At 49.3% G+C, this 12,240-nt stretch overlaps 1 protein-coding gene across 2 annotated transcripts; it reads right to left on the bottom strand.

Annotated features, from left to right (window-relative positions):
* Positions 1 to 1,047: 1,047 nt before the first annotated feature.
* Positions 1,048 to 9,173, bottom strand: Nrip2 (nuclear receptor interacting protein 2). 2 transcript variants are annotated; one of them, XM_051155441.1, is made up of 6 exons: positions 8,903 to 9,173; positions 4,046 to 4,195; positions 2,877 to 2,959; positions 2,039 to 2,160; positions 1,799 to 1,851; positions 1,048 to 1,550 (listed from the first exon to the last, which is right to left on the bottom strand). In XM_051155441.1, the coding sequence occupies exons 1-6, from the start codon at positions 9,089 to 9,091 to the stop codon at positions 1,458 to 1,460; spliced, it is 690 nt and encodes a 229-aa protein (XP_051011398.1). In that variant the 5' UTR covers positions 9,092 to 9,173; the 3' UTR covers positions 1,048 to 1,457. The 2 variants fall into 2 exon arrangements, with proteins under 2 accessions (XP_051011398.1, XP_051011399.1); XM_051155442.1 differs by having other exon boundaries at positions 4,046 to 4,199; positions 8,903 to 9,049.
* Positions 9,174 to 12,240: the final 3,067 nt, after the last annotated feature.

Below are 12,240 nucleotides of genomic sequence, written 5' to 3'. Positions count from 1 at the left end.
CTGATCATTAAGACAGATAATCTACCTGTGCCTCCATTGCTGTGTGTGTGTGTGTGTGTGTGTGTCTGTGTGTGTGTGTGCTGTTTTGCCTGCATTTATGACTGAGGTGTCAGAAGCCCTGGAACTGGAGTTACAGACAGGTGTGGAGTTACCTGCCACGTGGGTGCTGGGAATTGAAGCCTTTCACATGGGTACATGGGTGCTTGGGCTCAGACTCAGGGTCTCACGCTTGCATGGCAAGTGCTCCTCCCCACATAGCCATCTCCCTGGCCCTCAGGGCTTTTGAACTTAATGAGATGGACCAAAATAAAATGTAAAGTGTCAGAGTCTCTTGCTCACAATGGAAGTAAATACTGATTTACCTCCTGCATATGTATTTGTGCAGCACACAGATGAACGCACCAGCTGGGCATGGTTGCGCACACCTGTAATCCTGGCAGAGGCAGAGGCAGGTGGATCTCTGTGAGTTGAGGCCAGCCTAATCTACAAAGTGAGTCCAGGTCAGCCAAGGCTACACAGAGAAACCCTGTCTCGAAAAACCAAAACAAAAAACAAAAAGATGATCACAGCTTAGAGAAACAGTGTTTATTCAAATGCAGAAGCAGACTAAGGGCCTGCCCTGGGCCAGGTCTGCCTTTAGGGGGCAGTAGGAGGCAGACTGGGAAGGAGCAGGTCTCAAAGCAAGGTGGTGAGGGAGGGACTCAGGACTGAGACCAGGAACCCCTGTGCTTATGCTAAACCAGCCTGCTCTAACGAAGCTTTGTGCGGGCTCCTCTTAACTACCTGGGCTTTGGGTTTAGTTCCTGTGTAAGGGACCGAGCTCCCTGCTTGGGTTAGATATATTATGGTGTCTCTTCCCCTAACCACGATCTGAGAGTCAGCCCAGCCAGAAAGACACTCAGACACCTGCAACCCAGAAAGGGTAGTGACTAAAAGCCCTCAGCCCAGGGCCTGTACCTTCCTAGACTAGCAGTTCTACGTCCTTGTCACCCCTACCCAGCTATAAACAGGTGGGTGCAGCATCAAAGGGCCAGATACCAGGATGGCTGGTGAGGCATGGGAATCTGAAAGGTAAGCCTTAGAGGTGGGAGGTGAGAGGGTTAGGGCAGTGGAGGGGTGCTTGGAGTGAGCTTCAGGCAGGTGGACCCCCACACCAGGACGGAATCTAGAGCCCATTTTCTGTGGGTCACTTTCTGTAACTGGTTTGGCTGTGCTCTTAGGAAGGGAGGAGAGAGAATGGGGACACCAGGACCTTGAGTCACAGATACTCTGAGAAGGAACTCCTGGGGCAGAAGGCAGCTATGGAGAAGCAGAGAGGAAGGTGGCCTACTGCGGGATCAGGGTGGTGAGAAGAGATAAATGCAGTGGACTCCAGATGCCCTGCTCAGGCAGTACCCACTCCACACCACTCTTCCCCTAAGGCACGGTGTCGCCCTAGGGACTGGCTGAGACAGTGGTCACTGGCCAGGCTCTTGGTACAGAGGCAGGAAGGGCAGCTCCGAGAAGGGGGCATTCAGCCGAAGCACTCCACGGTCCAAGTCAATGCAGCACTGCCATGGGGACCCCGAATGTGTGGTCACCTCCCTGCCAACTCAGACAGACCTGCTCCCTTCTGCCTCCCTTGGCTCCCATGCCCCGATTCCTTCAGGGAGGGTATCCATTTTCTTCCTTTTCCTTTTGGGGGTAATTAAGCCAGTTTGATACCTCTCCATCTTTCTTGCCAGCCTGATCTGGACTTCCACCCTGAGCCTTCTACCTCTCCTAGCATTTGGGGTCAGGCCAAAACATGGGTGCTTACCTTGAGGGAAAGCAGAGTCTGCAGTCCCAGGCAAAACTCAGGGCTGTCCACATCTGCAGGAACCATGGAAAAACAAGGTTGCATCTATGGTCACTGCCACCTTCCTCTGAGCATTCCCCCATCCCTGGAGGCACCCACCCTACCCCTTCAGTTGAGAAGAGCAGAGTAGGTAATGATCTGAGCAGCTGATCCCCAAAAGCTTCATCCCACTGAGAAGAGGTGAGAGGCCAGAGGACTTACCCACCACCTGGGCTGAGCACGCCACGGTCTCCTGCCCCAGCTCTAGCTCCAGCTGTTCCACCTGACTTGGTGGCCCAGGTGCCAGGGCTCCACCTGGGGCTTTTGGAACGCTCTTCCCTAACCTGTGGTCAAAAAGCAAGGCTTATAGCCACCACAGAATCTGACTCCAGTCCCCCCTCTCCCCAGTTAAAAAGCCAGTACTCACCTAAGCTCTCTTCCACCCCCTGACCCAAGTGATACTCAACCGTTTCGTGCCAGAGCTTCCTGACCAACCTCCCCCACCTTAACAAGACATAATAGCTATACTGAGATATAGTTGTGTGCCATCCAGTTCATTCTCAGACGTCTCTCGAACATCTTCTGTAGCCAAGGCCGGCCTTGGATTTCTAGTCCTTAGCCCCAGGTGCTAGGTTTGCAGACATGAGCCACCAGGCCAAGCAAAATTTATACCATAAAATGTGCAATTCACAACTAGGCATAGTAGCACACACCTTTCGTCCCAGCAAGTGGGAGGCGGAAGAGGCACTCAGATCTCCGAGTTCCAGGCCGGCCTGGTCTACAAGAGTTCCAGCCAGGGAGACTTTGTCTCAAGCAACAACAAAATATGCAGTTCAGCCGTGTTTAGTAGTGTGTCGGAGTGCAACCATCTTCACTCGATACCACAAACCCAAGTATGGCCTGTAGGGTCAGCACACACCCACACATACGAGGCTAAGGTAGAAAGTTGCTGAATTTGAGGCCAACCTAGGCTACATAGGGAAACCCTGTATCAAAAAAACAAAAAGAGGAAAGGGAGGAAAGCCCATCCCCTGTCCACTGGCTGAGGCTGCACTCTTACCCCAGGCGCCTGAGGCATCCAGCAGATATCTGATTGTGCTGGGTCCCTGTGTCCACAGCCACTCGGAGCATCTGGTCTTGGCACTAAAAAAGAAGGGTGTGATGGGTCGATGAGTCCTCCAGGAGGGGACTGGGTTGGAACCCTGGACTTTCAGGGCCCTTTGATGCTCCTTTCCCTTTTAGAGATGAGGTGAGCAAGTACTCCACATGGTGAGTCCATTAAGTTGAGAAATATCTGGGCAGTGGCAGCCTCTTTGTTTAGAGGAATCTGAAGGGGCCTCCTGGTTGAAAGGCTGTAGCCAGGTGGAGAGGGCTAAGAGGATAAACCTCTTCTGTAAACATTCAAATTTGGGTGACCAAGAGTGGAAACAGGAAGCTGGGCGTGGTGGCACACGCCTGTAATCCCAGCACTTGGGAGGCAGAGGCAGGCAGATCTCTGTGAGTTTGAGGCCAGCCTAGTCTACAGAGTGAGTCCAGGACAGCCAGGGCTACACAGAGAAACCCTGTCTCAGAAAAAGAATGGAAACAGGAAAACAAGTTCACTGCCTTGGGATACTGACAGGCATCAAGGTGAACACACCTAGACATGTACACATTTTTTAAGGCATTTTCTTGTTCCAAACATTTATTGAGCACCTACTGTGTAAGATGTATGGCCAGCAGATATTTTAATGAGTGCCATTCCTTGGCAGTGTTAAGGAATGAAATGTCACTGACAGCAGAATGTTGTAAGGTCTATAGAAGGACCATGAACTGAGTGCCTTGGAGCTTGGCCAGGGGGCTGTTCCCTGCTGGACAGAGAAAAGCTTTCAAGGAGGAGGCCACTGCACACATACGTGACATCACATACACATAAACTGTTAACTGTCTAAGATTTTTCTTCACCTTGCAACATGGGCTTTATGTATACATGCTTACCTTTCCAATGTGTGCAGTAAAGGAAGTATACTCAAATAGACTTTGATAAAAACCATGGGGGCATAGTACTGCAATGGTGCTGATGGATGGTATTACACAGAAAAGACAGACAAGAAAGTAAATGCCAGGCCAGAAACGAAGAGAAAAAGATGACTTTTCCCCATCTTTTGACAGCCAAGGCAGAAGGGAGAGCTGGTGAAGTGAGCAGGCTCATCAGGCAAGTGCAAGTCAGAGCCCTGGGACACTTCTTACCTTGCAGTTGACAAGAAGAGCTGGAACTTGTGTCACACTGGTCCTGCTGTTGTCATGGCCATGGATCAGGGCCTGCACCAGGGGAGACTCCCCCTGAAGCCGCCTCTGGTTCCCCTCCACCAGGCGTCTTTGGATCACGCTGTGTGGCTGCTGGCTCCATCACAAAATAGTAAAAGCAAATCTAAACCCAGGGTATAGGCCACTTGCTTCCCCACCTTATAGCCTACAAACCACAGGACACTTGCCCCAGCTCTACCCAAGACCAAAGAAACAGTAAGAAAGCTGAGGGTGGCTCAGCAGTTAAGAGCACTGGCTGCTTTCCTAAAGGACTTAGGTTCAATTCCTAGCACCTACGCACAGGGTCATAACTAGCTACATGCACCAGTACATGGTAGAACAGGTCTGTTGTCCCAGCACTTGGGAGGTAGAGGAAGGAAAACCAGGAGTTCAAGGTCATCCTCAGGTTTGAGGCCAGCTAAACCTGAATGGCTCAAATTTTATTTTTTTTAATATGATGTTAAAAGATGAGCCAGGCAGTGGTGGTGCACGCCTTTAGTCCAAAGCACTAGGGAGGCAGAGGCAGGCAGATCATTCCTGAGTTTGAGGCCAGCTTGGTCTATAGACTAAGTTCCAGGGAAGCCAGAACTATACAGAAACCCTATTTTTTAAAAACAAGCAAACAAGCCGGGCGTGGTGGCGCACGCCTTTAATCCCAGCACTCGGGAGGCAGAGGCAGGCGGATTGCTGTGAGTTCGAGGCCAGCCTGGTCTACAAAGTGAGTCCAGGATGGCCAAGGCTACACAGAGAAACCCTGTCTCGAAAAACCAAAACAAAACAAAAACAAAAAACAACAACAACAACAAAAAAAACCCAAGCAAACAAAAAGATACAATAAGCAGTGTTCAGGCTAGAATAATGAACCACTATCCTTAACCCCTCTCTCATCTACAGTCATCCTCAACCATCCTGTATTCTGCCAGCTCAGCTTTCTCTTTGTAGGGATACTTGCTGTATCCAGACTCCTACACTTCTCATGGGTCACTGGACACCTTCCTCCACTCACAGAAGCCTGCCTCAAAGACTTGCCTTTCTGTACCAACTTAGCTAAAGCCCCACTACTCACAGTGTGATCCTCAAGCCAGCATGTATAGAATTTTAATATATATGTATGATTACAATTAAGGCCTATATGATTTTATGTGTACGGATGTTTTGCCTATCTGTATTTCTGGTGTCCGTGAAGTCCAGAAGAGAGCATCTGGAGCTACAGTTGACTGTGGGCTGCCAGTGATAACATCAGAGCAGCCTCTGAGCCATCTCTCCAGCCCTAAACAGCTTTAATGGCATTGTAAAGCCAGTTTGAAATGCAGTCTCAGGCCTGAATCAAGATATTTTTTTCTTGTTTTGTTGTATTCTGGTGCTAGGGTTTAAACCCAGGAGCTTGCATGTGCCTGGTAGATGCTCTACTGAGTAGCCATTTTCCCAGCCCTGAATCTGGCTTGTTTGTTTGTTTGTTTGTTTGTTGGAGACAGGGTTTCTCTGTGTAACCTTGGCTGTCCTGGAACTCATTATGTAGACCAGGCTGGCCTTGAACTCAGAGATCCGCCTGCCTCTGCCTCCCAAGGGTTGGCACTAAAGGCATAAGCCACCACTGCCGGTTTTGTTTGTGTTATGACAGGGTCTTATTTTGTAACTCTTGCTGACCTGGTCTCTGTAGACCAAGCTGGCCTTGAATTCACAGAGATCCACCTGCTTTTGCCTTCCAAGATCTAGGATTAAAGGCGTATGCTAACAAGCCCAGCCTAGCCTCTAATCTTGTTTCAATAAGACTCTTACACATTCAGGTTTGAGAAATATTTAAGTAAAATGTAAAAATAACTGTACAGGCCAGCTGGGGTGGTGCATACTTAGAAATTCCCAACATTCAGGAGGCTGAAGCAGAAGACTAGCCACAAGCTCAAGGCCACCCAAAGCTTTAAAAAAAAAAAAAAAAAGAGCCCAGCAGTGGTGGCACATGCCTTTAATCCCAGCACTCAGGAGGCAGAGACAGGTGGATCTCTGTGGGTTCCAGACTAGCCTGGTCTACAATGCGAGTCCCGGACAGCCAAGGTTACACAGAGAAACCCTGTCTCGGGGGAAAAAAAAAAAGTTTAAAAAAGAAAAAGGTGGTACACATCTTTGATTCCAACACAACACTCAGGAGGAAGAGACAGATGGATGAATCTCTGAGTTTAAGCCCAGCCTAATCTACATAGCAAGTTCCAGGACAGCCAGAGCTACATAGTAAGACCCTATTTTGAAATGTTTAAGTGTTATTCTCCTGTATAAAGTCTCTCTCTCTCTCTCTCTCTCTCTCTCTCTCTCTCTCTCTCTCTCTCTCTCTTTTTCTTTCATACACACACACACACACACACACACACACACACACACACACACACTGGTATAGTGATAACCTGTTTTTATTTGTTTGTTTGTTTGCTTGCTTGCTTTTTTTTTAGACTCTCGGGGAATTTGCTATGTTTGATATGTGGCCAGGCTGCTTCAAACTCACAGCATTCTGTTCCTTTTCCTCCCAAGTGCTGGCATTAAAGGTGTGAACCATTACACCCAGGTCTGTATTTTCTAAACTGATCCCTAGATGGCCTGGCCATTGTCTGTCTGAATTGTCGTCCATCACACCTCTTGCCTGTCCAGACCATTTCATCTCAGCCTCTACCCATGTTGTCTCTCCTGGAAACCTCTCCTCCCAGTTCTCCAAGGCCACTCTGAACGCATAGCCCCCCACACTTTGTTGGGTAGAAGGGCCTTGCTTCTACCTCGGACTCCACCTGCAGACCTGGCCCCAGGTTGTTCTGTCCTCTCTTTCTTCCTCTCATAGCTCATGATTCTCACAGATGTTATTTTTGGATTTCACCCTTGCCGCAGCCTGGAAGGGCCTTCAAGTCAGATCTGTCTTGCTCATCTTTCTGTCCCAGGGCCTAGTTCAGCATAAAATGTCTCCTTGGCTTAGGGGTTGGTGGTGGCACTGTCATAAAAAAAAAATTGCCTAGTATGCACAGGAACCTAGGTCCCATCCCCAGTACTAAAAATAAAAAGGTAAAAGATACAAAGGAAAATGGTTGGTTTTAGTCTAGTATGGTAGCAAACTCATATAATCACAGCATTCAGGAGGCGGAGGCAGGAGGATCACCACAAAGGTAAGGTCAGCCTGGTCTACTTAGTTGATGCCAGCCTGAGCTACATAGTGAGTCCTATCTCAAAATACAATTCTGTTGTTTATAAACTTCAAGGAAACTGTTGTAAGCCAGCCTGGGCTACATAGCAAATTCAGGCCAGCAGGATTGAAAAAAATTGAAATAAAAAAATCTCCCGGAGATTGGCTGTAACCTCCCAGGCTCCACACACTCCTCCACCTGACCCTGAGATCCTGGGATTGTTTTTCCACCCTTGGCCTCCTGAGACCCTGGCAGCAAGTTGCTAGCTCTGGGAAAGGGCAGCCAGCTCGGGGACCCAGGCAGTTCCCATGCCCTTCTCTTCACAGTGAGTCCAGGCTCCTCACTGTTGGGAAGTGTGTCCCAGGGCTGTCCCAAGCATGGAGAGCGGAGCTCCCGGTCTTTGCTCCTTCTCTCCCAAAGTCATAGGAGCTACCTGCTCATGCAGGTAGTAAGACAAAGGGTAAAAAGTCCTGACATCAAAAGGCTGGGCCTGCTGCCCTGACATGGCAGTGTCCACAGGGCAACGTCTGGACAAGACAGGGCTAGGACTATACGGAGAAGCACAAGGCCAAAGCCCCTGGGCACCAAAGAACATGCTCCCCCTCCCCTCCCTGTCACTCAGCTGTCTCCTGTGTTCTTCCTTGGGGCTGCTGAGATGGGACTAGGGGATTCCTGGAGGGAAAGCCCATACTAGAAATAGGACAGAAAGCCACGTCAGTCAAAGCAACAGGGGGATGCATTCGCCCCAGGGAGAAGTAGCTCCCACAGAATGGAATTTTAAATTCTCTGGACCCTCAAGAATCCACGGCAACTCAAAAGCCAAATGGACCCACAGCCAGCAGAGTCCCCAGAGTCATTTCCCTAGTGTTGCTGTCAGGCACTGTCACAGTGCTCAGTATGAAGAAGCCCAGGTAAGCCTCTCCTTCCCAGGCAGGTGCTCACAACCTTATCCCTTTCTAGCAGATGGAGATAACAAGGCACAGAGGCACAACTTCCCAAATTACAGCCAGAATTTGGTCCCAAGCAAGGTGGCTCCGAAGCTCACGTTCTTAGCCATATATATCCCCCAGGGTAAAGGCTGCATGCAGCTGACCCTGAGCCCCTCTCCTGTTTGCTCTGGGGACCAGAATTGCTGAAGCAGTTTGGAAGGAAAGGACAAAAGGAGACAGACACAGGCATTGATGGTTCAGGTCAGAGCCATGTGAACCCATTACCCAGAAGACCCTCAATACCTTGATGCTGAGGGGAAAGGGCAAAAGAGGGGGCAGGTCTGAGGAATGGGGCAAATGCATGGGCAGAGTCAAAACCCTAAGCTAATGGATCCTCCAGGCCTTACTGTCCTCATATGCCCATTCCACGGAATTTCTGGGTCCTCCATTGTCCCCAGGACAAGCCTTGGGCTCTGAGGGGATGAATGGGTATGAAGCTGAGTTATGAGCTCAGGGACCCTCACTGCCACTAGGCCAAGAAACATCCCCATCGAAGGATCTGGGTAGGGGTGGGGTCTGTAATCCTCAGAAACACCTGTCCCATCTCAACAGGAAAAAGACATCTGAAGGCTGAGCCTCGGCTCTTTATGCCAGCTCCCCGCACCCCAGATACAGGTTTTGGAGAAAAGGAGAAAAAGGGCCAGGAGCCTCACCAGGTCCTTGGAGGTGCCGAGCCTCTTGAGGCTATCCAGGGGCAGCAGGTCAGCTGAGTCCTTGTGCGAGAACTGCGTGGCCTGTTTGAGCCGGCGCTGCTGGCTCAGGTGGGCTCTGTCCCGAAGCGAGGCTTCCTGACCTCTCCTGGAATCTCCCTCGTCTCTCCTGGCCTCTTGCCCAGTGCTCATGGTCCCCTAGGATGAGCAGACAAGAGTGTCCGGGAGACTCTCTGCACCTCCTGCTTGCTCCCAGCTCTCCTTGTAGCTTCTGCCTCTCCCCTCCCTCCCTCCCTCTCTCTCTCTCTCTCTCTCTCTCTCTCTCTCTCTCTCTCTCTCTCTCTCTCTCTCTCTCTCTCTCTCGCTCTCTGGTTCTGGACTGCAGCTCTCCTTCTGACAGGAGGGTCTCAGCGGGAAGAAAAGAAGAAATAAATAAATAATAGGCAGGAGCAGCCGCGCACGTCAGACACCAATTTCCAGAGATTGCAGTAGAGGGAGCGAGGTTCCGGCTGGAAAAACCCAGCCCTGGAGGAGAGGGAGGGCTAGCAGGGCCTGCAGCTGGTAGGCTGCGAAGCATCCAGTTCTGGGGTCCTGCTCAGAGTGGGCGGTGGATTGCGTGTGCAGGTGTTGTAAACTGTCAGGGGGCTGTGCCAAGGCATCAGGGAGTGAGTGCTATTGTGTGGGGGTGCGTGTTTGGTATGCATGGGGAGGCATGGCAAGCGTGTCCCTTGTGTATTTGTGGACCTGGCTCTGCTAGCCCCCTTTCCACTCTCTGGACAGTCAGCCACCCAGCTCTTTCCTTTTTCTGCTCTCCTTGGCTGCCAGGGTTTGAGGTGCTGGCCAAAGAGGGACAGTGTGACAGTGCCCTCCCCTTCTCTCTTCCCTCTGGCAGCAGAGACCTTCCTTGCTTGGACTCGCCCTGTCAGATGGTCCCAACATCTCTCCAATTGCAAGGAGACCGGGAGTGTTGTAGTATACAAACCTCTGAGAGCCTCTCTGTTAGAGGCTGAAGTCCCGGTGATCCGATGCTGAAGAATGTCGGAGAATGCTCTGAGCCTAATACATCTCCTCCCGGTGACTCACCTTGGTCCCTCCTCATGTAATTATAGTTACAGAGTCCAACCAGGCCCGGCGATACAGCCCTAGAATACCAACTACTCGGGAAGGTGAGGCTGGAGGGTCACAAGCTCAAAGCCTGCCTGGCCTACAGAGTGAGTTCAGGCCTAGGCTTTCCTTTTAATGCTACCTGAGAGATAAAGAGAAGGGCCTGGAGAGATGGCTCAGGCCTTAAGAGTGCTCACTGGCCTGATTTCAGGTGACTCACAAACACCTGTAATATATCACATGTAACGCCATAACATAATGCATGCATGTGGCATACACTCACACAGACACACACACAAACGCCTGTAATATATCCCGCATAACACCACAACATAATGCATGCACATGGCACACACTCACACAGACACACAAATAAGGAGGGATAAAAATAAAGTAACAAAGTTAAATGAAAATAATGATAAAAAGGAGCTGGGGTAGGACTGGAGAGAGGGCACAAACTGCATACCGCTCATGCAATATGGTTCTTAGCAACCCAGTGAGGCAGCTCATAACCACTACAACTGCAGTACCAGGAGCTCTGGTGCCCTCTTCTGGACGCCAAAGCACACGTACCTACACACACGCACATTTACATGCAATTACATTTTTTTTTAGATAATTTTTTTTAAAGAGGGGTGAAGATTGTAGAATGTTTGCCTAGCAAGTGCAGGCCCTGTTCAAATCCCCAGTACCTCAAAACAGCAACACAAAAACAGTTACAGAACCCACAAATACCCACAGGGGGCTGAGGCAGATGATTGCTTGAGCCCAGGATTCCAGGGTCAGCTAGGGCAGCAAACTGACCAACAAACAATAGCAAATCGTTTCTAGGGCAAGAGAGACTGGCTGCTTTTGTAGGAGAACAGGCTGAATTCCCAGGAAGCATACATGGCAGCTCATGGTTGCAACTCCCGTTTCAGGGTCTGACACTCTCTTCTTGCTTCCTTGGGTACCAGGAACACACATTTCACAGACATACATGCATACAAAATATCCATACACACAAAGCAAACTAATGAATTTCAAAAATCACTTCTAGGGAATCACTACTTTAATTGCTATAGAAGAAACAGGAAGAAATTTCCAGTAGCCCTCTGTACGATTCTTGGCTCATTGGTTATGAGCCTAGCTATGCCATTAATGGCTATACCATTTCTCCAGCCAACTCTCTAACACTTAAAAAAAAAAAAATCAGGGTCTCTTTATATAGTCCTGGCTGTCCTGGAACTCACTATGTAGAACAGTCTTGCATTGAACTCTTAGATCCTCCTGCCTCTGCCTTTCTGCTGAGATGAAGGTGTGCACCACCATGCCCTGTGTTACAGGATATTTGATCCCATTGTGAACCCTGCAATTGTGAACTGTAAAAACCTGTTTCTTGTTTGGTGTGGTTCAGCCCTAACACACCTTTAATCCAAGAACTTTCTATTTATTGTAAACAGGTCATTATGGTGTGGTTCAGCCCTAGCACACCCCTTTAATTCAAGAGCTTTCTGCACACAGGATTTAATAAAATTAACCCCAGGTCAAGAGGCAGAGCAAAAAACCAGCTGACAGGGATTAAGTAGATAGGAGGGATTTTGAGAGAAGGGTATTTAAGACAGCGTAGTGAAGCCAAGCGTGGTGGCATACACCTGTAATCCTAGTACTCAGAGAGACAGAGACAGGAGGATCTCTCTAAGTTCGAGACCAGCCTGGTCTACAAAGTGAGTCCAGGACAGCCAAGGCTATACAGAGACACCCTGTCTCAAAAACAACAACAACAACAAAACAACAACAAAAGGAGATATAGAAGAAAAAGGAGCTCTTTAGCTCTTTGGCTTTGCTCTTTAGCTCTCTTTTTGGCTTTTAGCTCTTGGCTTTTTCTTCCTGGGCCATCAGCTGAGCTAGCAGGCTCTTTGGCTTTTAGGCTGTTGGTTGTTCCTTCTGGGACATGAGCTGAGTAGGAAGGTCAGCTGGGCGCTTTCTCTGACTCTCTGAGCTAGCAAGTTTTCACCTCAGCATCTGGCTCCTAGATCTTTATTGGAAAAACTGAGCATCTGGGATTTTCTTTCATTACAACAACCACCCTGATTTTTTTTTTTTTTTTAAGATTTATTTTACATGTATGAGTGTTTGCCTGCCTGCATGTGTAGCATGTGTGTGCCTGGTAGCACAGAGGTCAGAAGGAGAGAGTTTCCTTCCAAAGTTCTCACTCATTTCATCTTATGCTTCATGTAAACATCGAAGTGGATGGA

This window comes from Acomys russatus, chromosome 13 (assembly GCF_903995435.1).
Source record: "Acomys russatus chromosome 13, mAcoRus1.1, whole genome shotgun sequence".
In the NCBI taxonomy this organism is placed as follows: Eukaryota; Metazoa; Chordata; class Mammalia; order Rodentia; family Muridae; genus Acomys; species Acomys russatus.
This window is presented reverse-complemented; position numbering and strand designations above follow the sequence as displayed.